Genomic DNA, 24,761 nt, shown 5'->3' with positions numbered 1-24,761 from the left:
TGACTTTAGCGCCCTGGCGTTACAAGTCGTGACTGTTTTTGTACCACAGCCTTGAAAAGACTGAAGTCTAAAGACTTTAAACGCCGGACCAAAGTATTTCCGTTTTGATACCGGAGGCGGCAATGGCTAGACTTTACACCCCCCCCCCCCCCCCCCCCCGCCTTGGCCTGAATATCAAATTTAGTACCAAACAACTTCTGGCCTTGTCGTGCTGAAACTAGCGACGATAAAAAGCGAGAATCGAGGTAACAGGCGTCAGCAGAAGCTTTACAGAGATACTCTGCAGCTTCTTATTAACGATAAGTCTAACGTGATCGTCATTGTTTCCATACATAGAGCGCCTAGTGACCCACATGTATCTTGGGTCTTTATAATGTTTGACACAGACGAATTCACCAATGGTGGATTCTCCCATTTAGATGTGGAAACGGGTAAATAGACTTAAATCTTAGTTAGATATTCTAAATAAGAAACTGATTGAAGATCTGTCGTTGATTAAATTCGACGGATTAGATGTTAGAGTCTCCTTAGTCTCTGTAAATATGAGACATTGACTCACTGGTCATTAGCAATGTATGGTTGTCAAAACCCCGCACTATCTGACTGCTGGTCTAATGTACCCTTCTCACTCGTAGTTATCGCTGTGAGGTTTGACATAGAATTGTCAGACTGCATTAAATTATAAGACCAGTTAAATTAACACCCTGGTACCCAAAGGGAAATTGGACCTTTGGAAAGACTGAGACTCCTTCGTTAGAGCTGGTGGAGTAACTTCCGAGACTCCGCTCTTACCGCTCCTGTCGAGCGGAGTCAATTTGAATTGCCAATGCTTAACATAGGATCTGGGACTGACCCGGCTTCCGGAGTGGAAACCTACAAACCAACTGAATCTGTGGTAGATTTATGCCACAATAGCCAAAGGACAGACACTTGCACGACTCAGTAAAATCTTTACTTAAGGTGCGTAAATATATATATATATATATATATATATATATACATATATAGCTAAATCCGAGGATTTTCACCAAGGTGATGGCGGAAATGATGGTCCTCCTTCGCAAACAAGGAGTCACTATTATCCCTTACTTGGACGATCTCCTGATAAAGGCGAGATCCAGGGACCAGTTGGTGCGAAACATTGCACTCTCCCTGACAATTCTTCAACAACATGGTTGGCTCCTAAACTTGCCAAAGTCGCAGTTGCTTCCAACAATGCGATTGTCGTTTTTGGGAATGATACTGGACACAGAACTTCAGAGTTTTTCTTCCAGTGGAAAAGGCTCTGGAGAGCCAGAGTCTGGTCAAACAAGTTCTGAAACCAGCAAGAGTGTCAATCCATCAATGCATTCGGTTGCTGGGGAAGATGGTTGCGGCCTACGAGGCCATTCAGTTTGGCAAGTTCCATTGCATAGTGTTCCAGTGGGACAAGTGGTCCGGGTCCCACCTACACATGCACCGGAGGATAATCCTGTCTTCCAAGACCAGGGTCTCACTCCTTTGGTGGCTGCACAGCTCTCACCTCCTAGAGGGGCGCAGGTTCGGGATCCATAACAGGATCCTAGTAACCACGGATGCAAGCCTCTGAGGCTGGGGGGCAGTCACGCTGGGAGAAAACTTCCAAGGAAGACGATCAATTCAGGAAACTTGTCTCCACATAAACGTTCTGGAGTTAAGGGCCATTTACAACTGCCTTCTGCAAGCGGAACATCATCTTCAAGATCTACCCGTACTGATCCAGTCGGACAATGTAACAGCAGTAGCGTATATAAACCGTCAGGGCGGAATGAAAAGCAGAGCAGCAATGGCAGAAGCCACAAGGATTTTCCTCTGGGCGGAAAAGCATACAAGCGCTCTTCATTCCAGGAGTGGACAACTGGGAAGCAGACTTCCTCAGCAGACACGATCTCCATCCAGGAAAGTGGGGACTCCACCAAGAAGTCTTCGCAGAGGTGACAAGTCTTTGGGAGAGTTCCTCAAGTAGACATGATGGCATCTCGTCTCAACAAAAAGCTTCAGAGATATTGTTCCAGGTAGAGAGACCATCAAGCAATAGCAGTGGATGCACTGGTGACACCGTGGGTGTTTCAGCCGGTGTATGTATTCCCTCCACTTCCTCTCATTCCAAAAGTTCTAAAGATCATAAGAAGAACAAAGATTTGGGCGATCCTCATTGTCCCAGACTGGCCAAGGAGGGCTTGGTATCCAGATCTTCAGGAATTACACATAGGAGATCCCTGGCCTCTTCCTCTGCGCGAGGACCTGTTACAACAGGATCAGTACTAAATCCCGCTGGACGGGATCCCGGTGGTCGAAATGCAGACCCCGGAATCCCGACCACACAATCCCGACAGGGGTGGCTAGCGGAACGCGGCCCCTTGCGGGCTCGCTACGCTCGGCACACTATTATATTCTCCCTCTGTGGGTGTCGTGGACACCCACGGAGGGAGAATATGTCGGGATTCCAACCGCCGGGATCCCGTCCAGTGGGATCTTGACCGCCTCCCATTACAACAGGGGCCGTGTGTGTATCAGTACTTACCACGGCTACGTTTGGCGGTTGAGCACAAAATCCTAGCCCGTAAGGGTATTCCCAGTGAAGTCATTCCCACACTTATTCAGGCCAGAAAAGGGGTAACATCTAAACATTACCACCGTATTTGGAGAAAATATGTTTCTTGGTGTGAATCCAAGAAGGCTCCTACGGAAGAGTTTCAGCTGGGAAGTTTTCTCCATTTTCTACAAGCAGGTGTGGATGCGGGCCTAAAATTGGGCTCAATTAAGGTACAGATTTCAGCCTTATCTGTTTTCTTTCAGAAACAATTGGCCTCCCTTCCAGAAGTTCAGACTTTCGTGAGAGGCGTGTTGCACGTACAACCTCCATTTGTGCCTCCAGTGGCACCATGGGATCTTAATGTGGTGTTGCAGTTCCTTCAATCAGATTGGTTTGAACCTTTACAGAAGGTGGAGTTGAAGTTCCTCACTTGGAAAGTGGTCATCCTGTTGGCCTTGGCATCTGCAAGGCGGGTGTCTGAGTTAGCGGCCTTGTCTCACAAGAGCCCTTATTTGATCTTCCATGAAGATAGAGCTAAATTGAGGACACGTCAGCAATTTCTACCGAAGGTTGTTTCCTCTTTCCACATGAACCAACCTATTGTGGTGCCTGTGGCTACTAACGCTTTCGCTGAGTCAAAGTCTCTGGATGTGGTCAGAGCTTTGAAGATTTATGTCGCCAGAACGGCTCAGATTAGGAAAACAGAGGCTCTGTTTGTCCTGTATGTTCCCAACAAGATTGGGTGTCCTGCTTCCAAGCAGACCATTGCGCGCTGGATCTGTGGTACGATTCAGCGTGCTCATTCCACGACAGGATTGCCATTACCGAAATCGGTGAAGGCCCATTCTACCAGAAAAGTGGGCTCGTCCTGGGCGGCTGCCCGGGGGGGGGGGTCTCGGCATTACAGCTTTGCGTACTGTAGCTGCAGTTATTAGTTGTGGTTGCACACATGTTGTGTTACGTTTATTGTCAGCATGTTGCTGCAATTGTTCATGCCGTTGGCTTGTGTTCTGTTGAATGCCACATTGTGCGGCATGCTTGAGGTGTGAGCTGGTATGAATCTCGCCTTAGTTTAACAATAAATCCTTTCCTCAAAATGTCCGTCGCCCTGGGCAAAGTTCCTATAACTGGAGTCTGGAAGAGGAGCATAGAGGGAGGAGCCAGTTCACACCCTTTCAAAGTCTTAAAGTGCCCATGTCTCCTGCGGATCCCGTCTATACCCCATGGTTGTAATGTGACACCAGCATCCTCTACGGACTAAGGGGGTAATTCTGAGTTGATCGCAGCAGGATTTTTGTTTGCAGTTGGGCAAAACCATGTGCACTGCAAGGGAGGCAGATATAACATGTGCAGAGAGAGTTAGATTTGGGTGTGGTGTGTTCAATCTGCAATCTAAATTGTAGTGTCAAAATAAAGCAGCCAGTATTTACCCTGCACAGAAACAAAATAACCCACCCAAATCTAACTCTCTCTGCACATGTTATATCTGCCTCCCCTGCAGTGCACATGGTTTTGCCCAACTGCTATCAAAAATCCTGCTGCGATCAACTCAGAATTACCCCCTAAGAGAAAAGCATTTACCGGTAGGTATTAAAATCCTATTTTGATCTACAATACTACTTGATTATGGTCCCTGGAGGGAGGGGATGTATCATGCATTGACTATGATATGAAACACGTCCTACCACTTGTAACATTCATAGTGGGGGTTTCTTAATGCAGTATCCATGAATAGAAAGGAAAAGGACAGCACTTCCTGTAAGAGATACCCTTTGCGCTGTGAGGACTCCTGGGCTTATGACTCGGGAATCCTACTGCGCATGTGCCATCCAAGGGGGGAAGTGGGAATTCTGCTTTGAGCACCGGATTAAAAAGGACCATTACTAAATCATGCGGAACAAACCTGATTTTGCATACTGTATATTAAAACTGCCCTTGTACACTCTTTCAAAACTGATGTTAAGAAACTATACTCCCAGGTGAAGTACTTTGCACAGACTGAGTGAAGGAGGTGGACGGTCTGCCCATGTTCCGATTAAAGTTCTACTTCTCTACATCTGCTACCACATTGATCTGCATGCATGCAACACTTGGAGGCATGCCTTAATTAAATGTGTACCAGTGCTTTCTCGTTTGTGGTGGTCCCTCAAATGTCTGAGAGGGAGGGGTTTGTTTTATGTTTCTGTAAATAGCACATTATATAAATAATGCAAACGACCCCTTCCTAAATAATCTTATCATAGCACATGATAATACAATTCTAGCACATTCTGTTACAATCATAGGACACTCCTTTAGGTATATATGAAATAGATACATACATAATAACAGATTCTAGCAACCAAGAATAATCTTCAAACAATTTTAGGAACACTTTAAAAAATAAAAAATTGTGGGTCTAGGAGAAATGAAGATGTTTATTACCTGTCAAAAAGGACTGTGGGTTAAAAAATCCAGAGAGCCAGACCACCGCTGGTAATACCAGATCTTGTGTCCACATATCCAGTTCTCGGCAGCGCAAGAGAAGATCATTAATCCTGTTAAATTAGCGGAGGTTACTAATACGTTGGGAAAGTGCTATTCTATATATTCATTTTACAATCCAGTGGTAAAGCAGATTATAAATAGCTATTATGAGAGAATATTCACCAATGCCCCAAGCCAAATGTGGATGGATAAGCCAGCTTTGTCCATGAGTCAGGAACACTGTCATAGTACAGTGCGAGCTGCAGTGCTTCCATAGCTGGGGAAATAGTCAGCTCTCCCTGGAGGGTAAGAAGAGTCCAGTGTCAGGGAGTGTCAGATTAGAATGTTGGCTTCCTGTAAAAGCAACTTTACCTTCAGTCCTAGGTCCAGCTCTTTCAGTGATCTCCGGATCTCTTTCATGAGGACATTCATCCTCTCACATTCCTGGAAACACACCAGGATGTATGGATTTCTCTCTGCTGTCTTCTGCATAATCTCCTGCAGATTATATTCTTCTGGCAGCTTCTCCAGAATGTCATCAAGGACATTCTTAACCTATATTGAGGTGAAAGAGCAGCAGCAGAAGAAACTCATTAGTCCTTCACGATAACCAACCACCATTGCTGTTAGCCCTTATTACTTTCATCTTGGATGGCTTCAGCACTTCAATATCAAGGTTTCAAAAACAGATACATTTATTTTTATTTTTTTTAAACTACCTAAAATCACTATTTTCATATAGAGCACAGCAATAACCTCTAAACCTCACTGACTAGGATTCATCCTTGATTCTGGTGTTGGGAACATAAGAAAAATAAAATCCCAAAACATATTTTGTCAAATGCATCGAAGAAACGCCTCCAATGTGTAACTGTACGGATATATGTGGAATTGTATTTGTATGCGGGCGTTACTATGCTTAGTGACACTTGCTACGGTGTAAATATCCTGGCAAAAGGGGCGTAGCCTCATGGCCGGTCCCTGTTTTTATCACTCCGGGGGTCCCCAGAGACTGACTGACTGCCGCCTCCTTCACTATGACAGAAGCCAAGTGATGCATGTGATGTTACAGTGCAGCATCCAGCTCCTGTCACTGTGGACACCCAGGTACTACCCGCATCCCCCTAATGATGCCACTGTGTGGTCCTACAGGGTTTCGTGCCACCTTACAAATAAATGATAAAAGAATTTCCCATGACTTCTGTAATTTGCTGGTCTGGTCTTCCCCCAGCCAGGCTTTCACCCCACACACTATTTTTACAGTAGCAAACTATTGTTTTTTTCCCCTTTCTTATCTGTGCTGTAAAACTACTAGATCACAGGTTCTCAAACTCGGTCCTCAGGACCCCACACAGTGTATGTTTTGCAGGTCTCCTCACAGAATAACAAGTGAAATAATTAGCTCCACCTGTGGACCTCTTAAAATGTGTCAGTGAGTAATTAATACACCTGTGCACTTGCTGGGTTACCTGCAAAACATGCACTGTGTGGGGTCCTGAGGACCGAGTTTGAGAACCACTGTACTAGATGATCAAGGCTGTCATGAGGTCATTCAGATCCGGTTATTAAGCGGCCAAGGTGGCTGTGTCACACTCCGTTGTGAATACCAAGAGCTACTCCGGTGGTGTGGCTGCATCTCAAACTAATATCCGGTAACCACTTCCCCGGCATACAGTTTGCCAGGGCCTTGTATATTAAGCCTATAGAACACTGCTTCTCAAACACGGCCTTCAGGACCCCTCACCGTTCACGTTTTCCAGATCACCTAACAGGTGCACAGGTGTACTCATTACTCACTGACACATTTTAAAAGATCCACAGGTGTAGCTAATTATGTCACTTGTGATTTTGTGAGGAGACCTGGAAAACATGAACTGTTTGGGGTCCTGATGAAAGAGTTTGAGAAGCTGTGCTATAGAGAATCTGAGCATAGGCCTATTTAATAATACCAATCTATGTCCTAGAATAATATTAATTTTTAGAGCTTTTCCTTTGCCAATATCATATATTATAATAAAATTATGTAATAAAAGGTTTCTGTACAGTGCACCTGGAGCATACACATAGCCATTTCTTTATTATTCACTTTTACTGCATGGATAAATATCATTCTACTGGGTATTTATTCAGCCCCCACAATTGCTGCCTCCACTCTTCAGGCACCAGCTCGGCTTTCACTGTTACATAGTATCAAATGCCAGTATCTCCTACCTTTTCCTCTGCAGACAGTCCAGACCCTTCACCAATCAGCATATCTTTAGGTTGCATTTCCAGGATAGTCTTGAACAGGTTATCGGATGTCACCGTTAGGAATTCTATCTCTGCATTTGAATGCAGTCCATACAAGACAGGGTTTTCTGCTGGCAGCATTTTATCAATATAATCGTGGTATCCAGTGTAATCCAGATTTGGTGGCGCTACAAAGCCAGGAGCTAGGGACAGCTCGCCATCCAGCTTAAAGAAAGAAGCAGATTAATGGCTGCATTAATATAAAGATATGTAAAAACACTTTACAATGGGCAAAATTATAAGCAACGCGTTGCTGACTTTCATGTCACACAGGTTTTGTAATTATATGTATAAATGGGATGTAGTTAGAAAACTGCCGGTCACAATACCGGCTGCTACATCCCTATTCCTCTGCATGCCGACCAGCAGGGACTATTCCCACTCGGTGTCCACGACACCCATAGAGTGGGAATAGAACCTGTGCTGAGTGCAGCTCACCACCGAGCCCGCAAGGTGCTCTGTTGCGCTCCCCGCCATTCTGCTACCGATATCCCACAGTCTGTATGCTGACCGCTGGGATCCCCAGCACCGGTCAACCATACCCAACCCGTATAAACGCCTGTCTATAATAACTGTAAACCCTGAACTTGTTGTTATTTCAGTGTTCAAAATCTGTGTATAGTAAGGAATAAAGCACCTACTGTAAAGTGTTTTAGATATAACAAGTCACCTTGGATTTCTGTGAGCTGAATAAAACAGTCCCGGCACAATGGTAGGCTGAAAGTAACAAGGACGGGCTAGTACGGTAAGAGCTGGAACAGTCCTTACTGTCTGTTACCCGTGTAGTGGCAGTGCCGAGACGCTCCACAACAGAATTGTATTTTCAGTTGCCTCCAAGATAGGCCTCCAAGATAATTGGTGGGTGCCATCGTTTCCCACAATTTTAATCCTTCATCTCAGTAGGAGACATGCACAAATTTAAGGGCCCCATAAACTACAACGATTTTGCATGATTTCACGTGATTTCGGCCTTTCGGGACGATATATCTTATGAAAAGTGTTAAATTGTATGTGTTTTACATCGAATCCGATCCTATGCCCGGCCCCGTGAGCATCGGATCGGAGCCCCTAGGTCGTTGGTGCTACACTAATGATAAATCGGAATTGGATGGAAAAAGTGTGTTTTTGTGCACGTGATGTATCACAGGAAAGTTTGACTGGCATTCTCAAGATACTCCTATCCCCCCTAGCCCTGCTGGCCATACACTTGTACGATTGCATGCAATGCAATATCGGGCCCGATTTCCCTTGAAGCTCCCCGTGCGATAAATCGCATCGAAAGTGCTTTTTTTGTGCATTTGATGCACATACAATCATGCGATTTATCGCATGCCCCTTTGCGAACAGAAATCGAGTGACCAGAAATGGGTGGAGGGGAGTGTCCAGGAAGTGAGCTAAATAACTCACAGATCGCAGTGCGAATGTGGTAAAAACAGCATGCGATCGCCCATGCGATCCGATAAATATTAAGTGCAGCACATAAGATCTTGAGACGCGAGATTCAACTGGCGTGCCCGCGCATCGCGTCTCATGGTATATAAGATGTTCATACAATCCTGCGATTTATCGCACAGATGCAGTCGAAATCGTAGGATTGTACCAGGCATCTCACAAGTGTATGGGCAGTGGCGTAACTACTGCCCCCGCAGCCCTCGTGGGGGCGAGGGGCTGCGGGGGCGCCGCCACTGATTTAGAGCAGATTGCCATGCGGACGAGCGTCCGCATGTCAATCTGCTGTCTCCTCTCACTCCCTGCTGTAAGAAGGGACACGGAGGGCACAGCGCGCCGCGCACGCCTCTCCCGTGTCCATCCTGCGGCCGTTCGTGAGCTCTGATTGGCTCACGAACCGGCACTTCCTTTATTAGACCAGAGAGACGGAGATGCAGGAGGGACATGAGAGAGGCGCGCGCTGTGCCCTCCTTGTCCCTCCTTCACAGCAGGGGGGGGGGAACGACGACACTGAGGGGGCATATATGGCACCGAGGGGGCATGTATGGCGTGGGGGGCACTGAGGGGGCATATATGGCACTGGGGGGTATATATGGCACTGGGGGGGAAGTGTGGGGGCATATAGGGCACTGGGGGGGTACTGAGGGGGATATATGGCACTGCATGTGTACCTGGCACATGGGGGGGAGGCTATATTTGGCACTGGGGGCACGTGAGCACCTGGCACTGTGGGGGAATATCTGGCACTGGGGGGGTATATGTGTACCTGGCACATGGGGGGGGGGGCTATATTTGGCACTGGGGGCATGTGAGTACCTGGCACCGTGGGGGAATATCTGGCACTGGGGGCATATGTGGCACTGGGAGCACAGCCCTAGCAACAAGCACTACCCCCTAGCAACGAGCATGACACCCAGTGCATGAAACACCTGGCAACGAGCATGACACCCTGAGCATGAAAACCCCTGGCACCGTGCATGGAACCAAGAGCATGAAACCCCTGGCAACGAACAGGTAATTTAAAAGTAATTAGAAGCCTTACTGTAGGACTTAATGTGTAATGGGCATTACGGTGTGTGGCATAATGTATCACGGACATTGCGGTGTGTGTCATAATGTGTCACAGGCATTACGGTGTGTGGCATACTATATCACGGGCATTGTGGTATGTGGTATAATGTCTCAGGGGCATTGCAGTGTGGCATAATGTATAACGGGCATTGCGGTATGTGTCACAGGTATTATGGTGTATGGTATACTATATCACGGGCATTATGGTATGTGGTATAATGTCTCAGGGTCATTGCAGTATGTGGCATAATGTATCACGGACATTGCGGTATGTGTCATAATGTGTCAGACATTACGGTGTGTTGTATACTATATCACGGGCATTGTGGTATGTGGTATAATGTCTCAGGGTCATTGCAGTGTGTGTCATAATGTGTCACAGGCATTGTATGTGCTATAATCTATCAGGGGCATTGCAGTGTGTAGCATAATGTATAACGGGCATTGCGATTCCTGTCGTCATGTGTCACAGGCATTACGGTGTGTGGCATAATGTGTCGGGGGCATTATGGTGTGTGCATATTGTGTCATGTGCATTATTGTGCGTGGAATAATGTCTAAGGGCCATTGCAGTATGTGGTATAATGTATACTGGGCATTACTATAAGGAGGAAAAATGACAAATAATGTAAGGGGCATGAATCAGGATTATTTTTCTTTCCAGTGGTGGCTAACGTCTGGGCGTGCAGGTTGCAAAACTGGGGTATAAGGAAGTCTTTTCCTGCAATACCACGCCCCTTTATGCAAAGCCACGCCCATTCCAACGAAGCCACACACCCTTTTTGGCGGCGCGCGCGCATGTTTGTCCCTTTCATAGTGCCAATTATGGGGGATTGGGGGGGGCGCCGAAGAATTTTTTGGCTTGGGAGAGAAAAACTTCTAGTTACGCCACTGTGTATGGGCCCCATAATTCAGCCCATCAGATATATCTTATGGTACAATTGTATGCCGTACGATATATTGCATGCCATTTATAGCGGCTTCATCAATCGCATGCAATATATCTTATGCAAAAATAGCACAAAAGTACCAAATCGTATGGAATCACTCCTGGGAAGGTCCCAGGGGAGTTCAAGGGAAATTACATCCGACTTCAGCCTTAGACATATCGTTGTAGTGTATGGGGCCCTTTAAGCTGAGTACGCACTGACAGATATATGGGCCAATTAATTGAATGGCCAATATATCTTTTGCTGATCTGCAGGTGTGTACAAGCAATATGTCTGTTAACAACGTATTTCACAGATCTATTGCATCTGCTGTACAGCACAGTGGATGGTCAATATATCTGCAGATACTGTATATTGGCGCATCTTTCTGTGTGTATGAACAACCACCATCGGCAGATATATCTGCCAATCGATTGAACTGCAGATAGATCTGTCAGTTTGTACCCAGCTCTAAGGTGGGTACACTCTGGCCGATAATATCGGCCGTTCTATTGAACGGACGATATATCACGGGTCCGTCGGCCAGTGTGTTCGGGCGATATGTCTGTGAACTCCATCGTTCACAGACATATCGCGTCGGCCCTGCAGCACACCGATATATTGGCGCATCGCTGTGTGTGTACGGGCGACAAGCCAGCCGCCCGTACAGATGCTGCGGCAGCCGGCGGTGATTGACAGCTGAACTGGGCGGGCATGTGTACACGCCCGCCCAGTTCATGACATCAGTCCCCGACGGATCGGGCAGTGTGTATGCACAGCACACTGCCCGATCCGTCCATAGATATATCTGCCGATCAATTGATCTGCAGATATATCTATCAGTGTGTACCCACCTTTAGTTTTTGCTTACAATTTAAAAAGTTTTACAAGATTGTAAAAGTTATAATAGATGTACACTATTATTATATATAATATTAAAACAGCAGCAACCATTGTTGATTGTTTCATTGACTTGTGGCTTAAAAAAATATATAGTAATAGCATAAGGACGAGTTATGCTGGGTACACACCTATAGATCTATTTGCAGATCAAAAGAACGGACGATATATCGGCCAGTGTGTACGCACCATAACTTATTTTGATGATGCCATTTTCTGAGCCAGGCGCATCTTATACCAAATTAAAGCTCTTAATCTATAGATTTGCAGAATTATATTGGCGTTGTAACTGGTTGCTTCATTTTGGAGTTATGTGCCAAAATATTTACAATGCATCACCATCGTGCTCTGGAAAATGTGACCATAGGTTAACTCTCCCTGTGAACCTGCTAGGTGGTCTGGAAACGGTGACAGTTATTTGCAGCCACCCACTAAGCAGGGATTTTCCCAAATTCGACTCCTAAGGGGGTGCAGAGGGGTAAATGTTCCAGCCAGCAAACCTTTTCCTGGCACATCAGCTAGTTTCATATGATAAACTCAGTAAAAGATTAAGGACTTTGCAGAAACAAGAATGAGAGAGTAGTGTAGCTGCCTGTACTGGTCCTTGTATAGTAAATACTGTAGGAACTAGAGAACTCCTACAACTATCTCATAAAACTGAAGCCTAAATTGCAAGCCGACCTCTCTAGCTACTATTCAACTATATGATTATTTGCCATCCCTGCATACTTTATATTGATGATGAAATACTTGATGTGCTCCATAGACATTAACATTTCACATGATCAAACTCACTCTTACCATTTCTGTGCTCATAAACTCCTCTAAGTATGTGCGACATAGTCTCCTGTCCCAGTCATCAGTTATGTGGCCACCATACATGATTTCTCCAAACAGGTAACGTAGATCTTCCCAAGGCACCTACAGTGTAGTGTACAGTGAAAGGTAAGTGATATTGTAGCTGATGTGCAGTGCAATCTGTGCATGGCGCCCACAGTACAGAGGTTTATTCCATTTATTATGTTCCAGGGAAAGAGCAGAACGACTGTTTATGGCCACAGTGCAGGAGACAGCCATAGGCTGGGAACATCTAGTGTGGACTTCATGATAGGTAAACTCTGCTATGTTTATGGCTCTGTTGCAGGGACCAAGTTTTACCATCTTCGGTAAAGAAAACACTGGTTTTACAACTGGTGCTGTTCATTTAAAATGTTTGTTTTTACATTTTAAATACTGTATTATTGTGGTTCCTACAGGAATTAACTCCACTTGTAACACATTTCCTTGCCATATTATTATGTGGACTGGAAGTACATGAGGCAAGCTGAGAGCGCATAGATGTACCATGCTGTACAATGCATGTGGGATCTACTGGTCATGCAGTAACATTTATCCACTAGTAGAGTTTTATTGAAACATATATATTCACAATAACCACAGCCCCCAACAAGCAGAACCACAGGTGTATCATGACCTGTGACCCTCCAGTCCGTGAGATATCTGTCCCCTGTGCCAGTGTAAAGAGCTGTGGGGCAAATGTATTGGAGAAGTGATAACACACCAGCCAATCAGCTCCAATATGTAAATTGACAGCTAGGAGCTGATTGGCTGATGCGTTATCACCTTCCACTTATCACTGCTTTATCACTTCTCCAGACTTAATACATCTGCCCTTCAGTCTGACAGCCGAGGGGTCTGGAAATAAGGTTAGGATGTTGTCAGCAGTCTCCCAGTCAGGCGCATTTCATTCTGAGGTTTCTTCCACTCTTCCTACTTCTGGCTGCAAGTCTTGGAGACAGCCTGCTAGAGTACTAGTGATGGAGCAACTCCAAACATGGGGCTCCAGTGCATATGTACCCTGTAGTTGTACTACGTGGCAGTTGCTTCATGGGAAAGAGCTTAAGGGTAAAATGTATTGAGTCTTTTTAGGAGAGGCGTAGTCGCCTATAATAATCAGCTTCCAGCTAGCATTAGTAAAGTGGGTTTTTTAAATAAAATAATCGGTAGAAGCTCATTGGTTAACAGGGCCATAACTAGGGTGGTGATCCACCGCAATCACCCTTTGTATGCGCAGGCGCCTGCTGTGTACCACCCACTGCAATGTGTAATAGGGGTTCACTATGATATGCCGGCGGTCGGCCTCCCGGCGACCAGCATACCGGCGCCGGGAGCCCGACCGCCGGCTTACCGACAGTGTGGCGAGCGCAAATGAGCCCCTTGCGGGCTCACTGCGCTCACCACGCTACGGGCACGGTGGCGCGCCACGCTATTTTATTCTCCCTCCAGGGGGGTCGCGGACCCCACGAGGGAGAATAAGTGTCGGTATGCCGGCTGTCTGGATCCCGGCGCCGGTATACTGTGCGCCGGGATCCCGTCAGTCGGCATACTGAAGACCACCCTGTAATAGCACGACATCTCTCCCAATCCATTCTCACAGTGCCCCGCTCCGAAGACCTATGGTGTTGGGGCGGGCAGCACACAGCAGGAGTCAGGAGAAGAGGTAGCAATGCGGGCACTGACAGACAGAAACTGTCAGAGTACGCTCAGCTGAGTGAAGGACTGAATCTGATGCCTGGACTGACAGAGAGCCTACATACAGTACAGGGCCAGGCAGCAGCAGTGAGGGAGCACACAGTAACAGTGTACTGAGGGCAAGGGGAATGATGATAATGAGGTGGATAAGGAATGATGAGGAGTGGCTCTACTGTGGTGCAACGTGTATAAGGGCTACTACTGTGTGGTATAACGTGTACAAGGGGTACTACTGTGTAGTGTAACGAATAAGGGGTACTACTGTGTAGTGTAACAGGAATAAGGGGTACTACTGTGTAGTGTAACTGGAATAAGGGGTACTACTGTGTAGTGTAACTGGAATAAGGGGTACTACTGTGTAGTTTAACTGGAATAAGGGGTACTACTGTGTAGTGTAACAGGAATAAGGGGTACTACTGTGTAGTGTAACTGGAATAAGGGGTACTACTGTGTAGTGTAACAGGAATAAGGGGTACTACTGTGTAGTGTAACTGGAATAAGGGGTACTACTGTGTAGTGTAACTGGAATAAGGGGTACTACTGTGTAGTGTAACTGGAATAAGGGGTACTACTGTGTAGTGTAACAGGAATAAGGGGTACTACTTTGCGGTGTAATGTGAATAACGGACACTACTGCGAGGTGTAATGTGAATTTGCTACTATTGTGTGGCCACGTGCCTTTATTTTTGTGCACGCTATCCGTATTTCAAATAAGGGGTGGGGGGCACCAATTCTCTTTCTGCCACAGGGCATCAAAATGTCTGTTCATTACTATGGGCAAATTCTTCATTTTTAAGACCGCTTGATACATCTCCTCTAAGGGGTCTATGTTCTAAGCCTTGGAGAGAGATATAGCGGAAGAACCAACCAGCTCCTGTCATTTTTCAAACAAAGCCTGTAACATGGCAGTTAGGAGCTCATTGGATGGTACATTAGGGCAGATGTATTAAGCATGGGGAAGTGATAAAGCAGTGATAAATGAAAGGTGATAATGCACCAGCCAATCAGCTCCAATATGTAAATTGACAGGAGCTGATTGGCTGGTGCGTTATCACCTGCACTTATCACTGCTTTATTATTTCTCCAGGCTTAATACATCTGCCCCATTATCTCCTGTTGGAGGTATTGGTGCAGTGTGGTAGATAGCGATAAGTTCAAAGTCACATAGATTAATCTATATTCTTGTATGAAATTGAAAAAAAATTACCATGCTGCAAATATTTTTTATGTACTTGACTACTCATTGTGGTATTTCTTTATTTTCATTAATCTATGAAAAAAAACACCACACCAACGCTGTCACGAACAACATAAAAGGGGGGGGGAGTCCACTCACAACACCCGGTTAAGTATACCATTTTATTACTTCATACGAGTATACAGATTAATAGACAAATATTGTACTGCGCTCAGTCCTATGCTCTTATGTTAATTGCAAGGATGGATTTGTATATGCTGGCAATATTCTAGGTTCTGGATACTGCACTTATAAATCAACAATTAGTTCTTAACTGTGGAATGAGAAAACTAAACCATATACTGTGCAATGTATTGTGGGGGTAATTCCGAGTTGATCGCAGCATCAAATTTGTTAGCAGTAGGGTAAAACCATGTGCACTGCAGGGGGGGCAGATATAACATGTGCAGAGAGAGTTAGATTTGGGTGGGTTATTTTGTTTCTGTGCAGGGTAAATACTGGCTGCTTTATTTTTACACTGCAATTTAGATTTCAGTTTGAACACACCCCGCCGCATTTTTGATTGAATTGCATTTGAACTTTCAGAACGATTATTGATAAGACTCTATTTTTTGAAAATCTTCACCGCCTCACTGTTCTGGACTTTAATCAAGCGATATCATTAAGCTCTTTTATTTTGTTTTGTTTTTCCTTTTTAATTTTATTCAAATATATTTTTCTTCTTTCTTTTCGTTTTTATCCATACTATTAGTGAAGCATAGCATATAATTAGAATAAAAGTCATATCGTAGTATCCTTTCTCCAAGGTGTATCATTGGTTGAAACCCATTAAGACGAACAGTGCACATTGACACAATACATTGCACAGTATATGGTTTAGTTTTCTCATTCCACAGTTAAGAACTAATTGTTGATTTATAAGTGCAGTATCCAGAACCTAGAATATTGGCAGCATATACAAATCCATCCCTTACAATTAACATAAGAGCATAGGACTGAGCGCAGTACAATATTTGTCTATAGATTTACTCACGTAGGTTGGTCACCTATATAGTACGGCAGCTTGTCCGAACCACAAGGGACTTGGTGCGCAGATAAACCCCCATGTTTTGAGTATACAGATTAATCCATGTGACTTTGAAGTTAGCGCCATCTTCCACACTGCACCAAAACCTCCAACATATGTTTCTTTGATCTCTGGGATCAATCCTCAAGTGTTGGTTAGAGGCAGCAACTAGCTTCAGTCAAGTGCCCATATTTCCCCCCATTCTCTTTTTTTGGTACTTTATTCCCGTCCACTTTATATCTCTCCAAAGCTTAGTACACAGACCCCAATATGTCTCAGTACAGCTGAAACACTGGGCCCCTCACTACCCTCTCAGGTATGACTTATATTGACGACTTTCCACAGCTGAGGAGTTTATGGTGCCTACAAAAACGAAATGCTATCTATATTGTCTTGGAAAATAAAACAACTCGCCTAAACTTAGTATGGCTAATATATCACTTACAGTATATAACAAGCATACACTGTCTTTATGCTATCTCCACATGGATATCCCAATGTTATATAAAGTGCAACATGTCCAAAACAGAGCTGATCACCTATTTTCCTCTCAGAGTCACCACCTATCTTGAAATCTCCCTCAACATCGGTAACCACAATTTCCTCTGTCTCCCAAACCCTCAGTCGCGGTGTCACACAATTCCGTTCCCTGCTTTATTCCTCACATCCAGTCTCTCTCAGTATTGACATACAGCTCTTTCTTAGCCGAGATGCTACCAAAAATCTTATCCATGCTCATGGAAGGCATTCCCTTTACCATTTAATTCCTACCTCAAACCATTTTAGATGCTTCTCAAAGACTGATTATCCTCTTGCTGCACCAATCTGCGAATCGGATCCATACATTGACTGTTCCAGCATTTATTTAAAATGACTCACCCTTCCCTACACCATTCCTTTATACATCTCAAAATACTCTCCCTTTCTATCCTCAGATCCACCTCAACTGTGGTAACCACCTCTTACTCCTACCTACAAGACCTTTCCTGTGCTTCTGCACAAGTATGGAATTCCCTGTAACAGCCAGTAGGACTAATTCTATGTACACACCTCAGTGAACTGACGCAGTATGTTGTGCAGCATGTCTGATCCAATCATTGGATCTACACACAATAATTGCTGCATTTGATCGTGCACAAACTGATATAATCAGACCAAACAGCTGAGAATCGGGAGTTGGCCTGATTATTGCACAAGGTGTTGCTAATACCCCTTTCAGACCACCAGCTATGAACACGGTTTATTGGCAGATGAACGCGCATAACCTGTGTTCGTGTGTGGTCTGAAAGGTGCCAGGGTTGAAATACTGGGTCGACCGACCCGGTATTCCAACTCCGGTAGTGAGCAGGGTTGAACACGTGTTCAACCCGGCTAGCTGTGCGGTGTGAACGGGAGCCGGGTCGATGCAACCCATTTCCCGTTCACTATGTGTGGTGGGTCACACCCTGGGAACTCACGTGTCAGGCTCCCGGGTGGAACCCGCCTCAGGCGGTGTGAAAGGGGTATAACTTAACACAGCATACAATTCTTTAAAATTCGGTGTGAAAGCCCATCTGTTTATTGGAGCTTGCCCTACTTCTCCCACACTATAGTGCACCCTCACAACCATCCTAATCTCCTCTGAGCCACATATGCTCCTCTTGTGTCAGATGTGCCCCCATTCAATTAGAATGTAAGCTCTCTATCATGAGCTGGGTCTTCTGTTTTATGTATGTCCTATCCTGTGTTCCCCTCGATCTTATGCTCTGGGAAAGGAAGAGGAGGAGAGGAAGGGAGAAGACTGGAGGGGAATAAGGGGAACAAAGAAGTTACAATCGTTTCAGAAATGTGTTGGAATCAGGGTTGGAAAAAAAATAGGTGTTTTAATAAAAAAATATTTAGGTTTTTTTTTTAAACCAGTTCTTTCTGCATTAATGTTTTAATGAAAAAAATAATAATCCTGCCTATTACATTAATACCTGTACTGTGAAACATTGCTATGTATTAGAAACCTTAATCAACCATTTTAATGCTATCATTAACAATTCAAAGTTATTAGGATTTGATATGATTTATTAAACTTCTTTCAAGAACATCAAATTTAACTGCTTATTATTCCTATTATATCTGAATATATGTAGATAGATTAAACATTAAAATATGCAAAGTGCACTCAGATATATCTCAACAGGACTGAAGGTTTTGGACTGAAATAAACCATGAGGTGCTTATTTGTGTATTGCCTCTTTAATGTGATGGAGTTGTTTACCCTTTAAGATTGAGAATGTTAGTTGTGGTTTTCTTGTGTCCCATAGGATTGTTAGCAGAGGAGTTTGTGGAGTCTTAGCTGATGCTAGGCAACTTTAGTACCTCTCTGATCTGGTTCACCCTCCCTATATATCTCTGTTGTGTGTGTGAATTTACTACATTGGTTCAGCTCACTCAAATGAAAACCACTAGCAATAAGAATGTGGATTAATAAGTGGGGAATTCACTTATAATAGGCTCTCTTTTTTAAGACGTCACAGCATAATAAAAAAGGTTTTTTTTTGTTTTTTTTTAAACCATGGTTTAACCCAGCCAACGCTGATTAGAATGGAAGACGTATGAGGAAAAGCGTTGATGGTGGGGGAAATATTCCTAGTCATCCTGCCAGCAATTACACTGCTCAAAAAAAATAAAGGGAACACTAAAATAACACATCCTAGATCTGAATGAATGAAATATTCTTATTAAATACTTTGTTCTTTACATAGTTGAATGTGCTGACAACAAAATCACACAAAAATTATCAATGGAAATCAAATTTATTAACCCATGGAGGACAGGATTTGGAGTCACACTCAAAATTAAAGTGGAAAAACACACTACAGGCTGATCCAACTTTGATGTAATGTCCTTAAAACAAGTCAAAATGAGGCTCAGTAGTGTGTGTGGCCTCCACGTGCCTGTATGACCTCTCTACAATGCCTGGGCATGCTGCTGATGAGGTGGAGGATGGTCTCCTGAGGGATCTCCTCCCAGACCTGGACTAAAGCATCCGCTAACTCCTGGACGGTCTGTGGTGCAACATGGCGTTGGTGGATGGAGCGAGACATGATGTCCCAGATGTGCTCAATTGGATTCAGGTCTGGGGAACGGGCGGGCCAGTCCAGAGTATCAATGCCTTCGTCTTGCAGGAACTGCTGACACACTCCAGCCACATGAGGTCTAGCATTGTCTTGCATTACGAGGAACCCAGGGCCAACCACACCAGCATATGGTCTCACAAGGGGTCCGAGGATCTCATCTCGGTACCTAATGGCAGTCAGGCTACCTCTGGCGAGCACATGGAGGGCTGTGTGGCCCCCCCCAAAGAAATGCCACCCCACACCATTACTGACCCACTGCCAAACCGGTCATGCTGGAGGATGTTGCAGGCAGCAGAACGTTCTCCTTGGCATCTCCAGACTCTGTCACGTCTGTCACATGTGCTCAGTGAGAACCTGCTTTCATCTGTGAAGAGCACAGGGCGCCAGTGGCGAATTTGCCAATCTTGGTGTTCTCTGGCAAATGCCAAACGTCCTGCACGGTGTTGGGCTGTAAGCACAACCCCCCACCTGTGGACGTCGGGCCCTCATACCACCCTCATGGAGTCTGTTTCTGATCGTTTGAGTAGACACATGCACATTTGTGGCTTGCTGGAGGTAATTTTGCAGGGTTCTGGCAGTGCTCCTCCTGTTCCTCCTTGCACAAAGGCAGAGGTAGCGGTCCTGCTGCTGGGTTGTTGCCCTCCTACGGCCTCCTCCACGTCTCCTGATGTACTGGCCTGTCTCCTGGTAGCGCCTCCATGCTCTGGACACTACGCTGACAGACACAGCAAACCTTCTTGCCACAGCTCGCATTGTTGTGCCATCCTGGATGAGCTGCACTACCTGAACCACTTGTGTGGGTTGTAAACGCCGTCTCATGCTACCACTAGAGTGAAAGCACCGCCAGCTTTCAAAAGTGACCAAAACATCAGCCAGAAAGCATAGGAGGTGAAAAGTGGTCTATGGTCACCACCTGCAGAACAACTCCTTTATTGGGGGTGTCTTGCTAATTGCCTATAATTTCCACCTGTTGTCTATTCCATTTGCACAACAGCATGTGAAATTGATTGTCAATCAGTGTTGCTTCCTAAGTGGACAGTTTGATTTCACAGAAGTGTGATTGACTTGGAGTTACATTGTGTTGTTTAAGTGTTCCCTTTATTTTTTTGATCAGTGTACATTAAACGTCTCAATCAGCCATCTTGAGTAAGAAATGGCTGATAACAAACAACAATAGGGACTGTGAATACAATATATTACATTTACATACTTCTGAAGGCTATTTGTAGATGGTTTATATTTTGGGTTCTGTGGTCCTTTAGCTCCAACATTATAAAAAGGAACATCGCAGCAAACTGTGATTAGCAGTTACATCAGTCTAGCTCTAGTACATAATATGGGTCCACACGTGTCAACAATTTCAGTCACCTGGATTCAGCCCACATAAGTACTATTTTTCAAAGTCACCTTGTTAATTTAATCAGTATGGCATAAACTTGTTTTACCTTTCAAATAAAATCACTCATCTCGCCATAATTTCATCTCAAGTAGAGTATCAGTGAGAATGTCACAACAAGGTGGCATCCCTAATACATAAAGATGACACGTGCAGGAATCTCAGCATTATTTATGTATGTGACGCGCTGCAAATTGCTTCCATCATCACAACTAATTGTAGTGATTATTAATGCAATGTTAAGAACTGTCAGATTTGCTGTATGTAATTACTTTTTGGTAAATGCTTCATTACCTGCCTAATGAATAAGGAACACATGTACACGTAAACCACTGCTTTTGTTAACAGAATAAAAGGACATTTTTTCCCCCCCCAAGAGCGCTTTGGCTTATTATAATAACAGTTATCCAGTGGTGGAAATCTGCAGGTATGAGTTACACACGCACGATACCTCATGAACCTTTGCACTAAGTATGTATTTATTATAAACGTGTGGAATATAGCTGCTAATTAGGTGATACAGGTTACTCACAATAAGAACAGAGTACTGCTGTATATGTACTCTTACACCTCTGTCTGCATCACACATACCACCCAATATCCCAGGGCAACATGGAGCAGACATCATGTGATCCCGCCTTCCAGCTAGCAGGGCTGATATAAGACACTAGCGTCCTCATTTGGAAAAACATTGATTACACTGGAACTTCCACTAATAGTAGGTTTAGGGTTAAAGTACTTGTCAATTCAGATTTAAGGGATCTATTTACTAAGCTGTGGATGGAGACAAAGTGGATGGAGATAAAGCAGCAGCCAATCACCTCCTAACTGCCATGTCACAGGCTGGGTTTGATAAATAACAGTTAGGAGGTGATTGGCTGGAACTTTATCTGCGGCCACCGGAATTAAGACTAGGGATGTGCACTTGAAATTTTTCGGGTTTTGTGTTTTGGTTTTGGGTTCGGTTCCGCGGCCGTGTTTTGGGTTCGAACGCGTTTTGGCAAAACCTCACCGAATTTTTTTTGTCGGATTCGGGTGTGTTTTGGATACGGGTGTTTTTTTCAAAAAACCCTAAAAAACAGCTTAAATCATAGAATTTGGGGGTCATTTTGATCCCAAAGTATTATTAACCTCAAAAACCATAATTTCCACTCATTTTCTGTCTATTCTGAACACCTCACACCTCACAATATTATTTTTAGTCCTAAAATTTGCACCGAGGTCGCTGGATGACTAAGCTAAGCGACCCAAGTGGCCGACACAAACACCTGGCCCATCTAGGAGTGGCACTGCAGTGTCACGCAGGATGGCCCTTCCAAAAAACACTCCCCAAACAGCACATGATGCAAAGAAAAAAAGAGGCGCAATGAGGTAGCTGTGTGACTAAGCTCAACGACCCAAGTGGCCGACACAAACACCTGGCCCATCTAGGAGTGGCACTGCAGTGTCACGCAGGATGGCCTTTCCAAAAAACACTCCCCAAACAGCACATGACGCAAAGAAAAAAAGAGGCGCAATGAGGTAGCTGTGTGACTAAGCTCAACGACCCAAGTGGCCGACACAAACACCTGGCCCATCTAGGAGTGGCACTGCAGTGTCACGCAGGATGGCCCTTCCAAAAAACACTCCCCAAACAGCACATGACGCAAACAAAAAAAGAGGCGCAATGAGGTAGCTGTGTGACTAAGCTCAACGACCCAAGTGGCCGACACAAACACCTGGCCCATCTAGGAGTGGCACTGCAGTGTCACGCAGGATGGCCCTTCCAAAAAACACCCCCCAAACAGCACATGACGCAAAGAAAAAAAGAGGCGCAATGAGGTAGCTGTGTGAGTAAGCTAAGCGACCCTAGTGGCCGACACAAACACCTGGCCCATCTAGGAGTGGCACTGCAGTGTCACGCAGGATGGCCCTTCAAAAAAATACTCCCCAAACAGCACATGACGCAAAGAAAAATGAAAGAAAAAAGAGGTGCAAGATGGAATTGTCCTTGGGCCCTCCCACCCACTCTTATGTTGTATAAACAGGACATGCACACTTTAACCAACCCATCATTTCAGTGACAGGGTCTGCCACACGACTGTGACTGAAATGACGGGTTGGTTTGGACCCCCACCAAAAAAGAAGCAATTAATCTCTCCTTGCACAAACTGGCTCTACAGAGGCAAGATGTCCACCTCATCATCATCCTCCGATATATCACCGTGTACATCCCCCTCCTCACAGATTATCAATTCGTCCCCACTGGAATCCACCATCTCAGTTCCCTGTGTACTTTGTGGAGGCAATTGCTGCTGGTCAATGTCTCCACGGAGGAATTGATTATAATTCATTTTAATGAACATCATCTTCTCCACATTTTCTGGAAGTAACCTCGTACGCCGATTGCTGACAAGGTGAGCGGCGGCACTAAACACTCTTTCGGAGTACACACTTGTGGGAGGGCAACTTAGGTAGAATAAAGCCAGTTTGTGCAAGGGCCTCCAAATTGCCTCTTTTTCCTGCCAGTATAAGTACGGACTGTCTGACGTGCCTACTTGGATGCGGTCACTCATATAATCCTCCACAATTCTTTCAATGGGGAGAGAATCATATGCAGTGCCAGTAGACGACATGTCCGTAATCGTTGGCAAGTCCTTCAGTCCGGACCAGATGTCAGCATCAGCAGTCGCTCCAGACTGCCCTGCATCACCGCCAGCGGGTGGGCTCGGAATTCTGAGCCTTTTCCTCGCACCCCCAGTTGCGGGAGAATGTGAAGGAGGAGATGTTGACAGGTCGCGTTCCGCTTGACTTGACAATTTTCTCACCAGCAGGTCTTTGAACCCCAGCAGACTTGTGTCTGCCGGAAAGAGAGATCCAAGGTAGGTTTTAAATCTAGGATCGAGCACGGTGGCCAAAATGTAGTGCTCTGATTTCAACAGATTGACCACCCGTGAATCCTTGTTAAGCGAATTAAGGGCTCCATCCACAAGTCCCACATGCCTAGCGGAATCGCTCTGTCTTAGCTCCTCCTTCAATGTCTCCAGCTTCTTCTGCAAAAGCCTGATGAGGGGAATGACCTGACTCAGGCTGGCAGTGTCTGAACTGACTTCACGTGTGGCAAGTTCAAAGGGCAGCAGAACCTTGCACAACGTTGAAATCATTCTCCACTGCGCTTGAGACAGGTGCATTCCACCTCCTATATCGTGCTCAATTGTATAGGCTTGAATGGCCTTTTGCTGCTCCTCCAACCTCTGAAGCATATAGAGGGTTGAATTCCACCTCGTTACCACTTCTTGCTTCAGATGATGGCAGGGCAGGTTCAGGCGTTTTTGGTGGTGCTCCAGTCTTCTGTACGTGGTGCCTGTACGCCGAAAGTGTCCCGCAATTCTTCTGGCCACCGACAGCATCTCTTGCACGCCCCTGTCGTTTTTTAAATAATTCTGCACCACCAAATTCAAGGTATGTGCAAAACATGGGACGTGCTGGAATTTGCCCAGATTTAATGCACACACAATATTGCTGGCGTTGTCCGATGCCACAAATCCACAGGAGAGTCCAATTGGGGTAAGCCATTCCGCGATGATCTTCCTCAGTTGCCGTAAGAGGTTTTCAGCTGTGTGCGTATTCTGGAAACCGGTGATACAAAGCGTAGCCTGCCTAGGAAAGAGTTGGCGTTTGCGAGATGCTGCTACTGGTGCCGCCGCTGCTGTTCTTGCGGCGGGAGTCCATACATCTACCCAGTGGGCTGTCACAGTCATATAGTCCTGACCCTGCCCTGCTCCACTTGTCCGTGGTTAAGTGGACATTGGGTACAGCTGC

General features: G+C 45.2%; 1 protein-coding gene across 3 annotated transcripts in view; it reads right to left on the bottom strand.

Moving 5' to 3' along the window:
• Positions 1–24,761, bottom strand: part of DNAH11 (dynein axonemal heavy chain 11) — a 561,376-nt gene that overhangs the window by 8,973 nt on the left and 527,642 nt on the right. For all 3 annotated transcript variants that reach the window (XM_063921780.1, XM_063921778.1, XM_063921781.1), the window contains 5 exons: positions 12,460–12,579; positions 7,232–7,474; positions 5,393–5,575; positions 5,204–5,319; positions 4,979–5,091 (listed from right to left, as the gene is read on the bottom strand). In XM_063921780.1, the coding sequence (XP_063777850.1) occupies positions 4,979–5,091; positions 5,204–5,319; positions 5,393–5,575; positions 7,232–7,474; positions 12,460–12,579 (775 nt within the window). The remainder of the gene's footprint in view (positions 1–4,978; positions 5,092–5,203; positions 5,320–5,392; positions 5,576–7,231; positions 7,475–12,459; positions 12,580–24,761) is intronic.

This window comes from Pseudophryne corroboree, chromosome 5 (genome assembly GCF_028390025.1).
Source record: "Pseudophryne corroboree isolate aPseCor3 chromosome 5, aPseCor3.hap2, whole genome shotgun sequence".
Classification (NCBI taxonomy): Eukaryota; Metazoa; Chordata; class Amphibia; order Anura; family Myobatrachidae; genus Pseudophryne; species Pseudophryne corroboree.
This window is presented reverse-complemented; position numbering and strand designations above follow the sequence as displayed.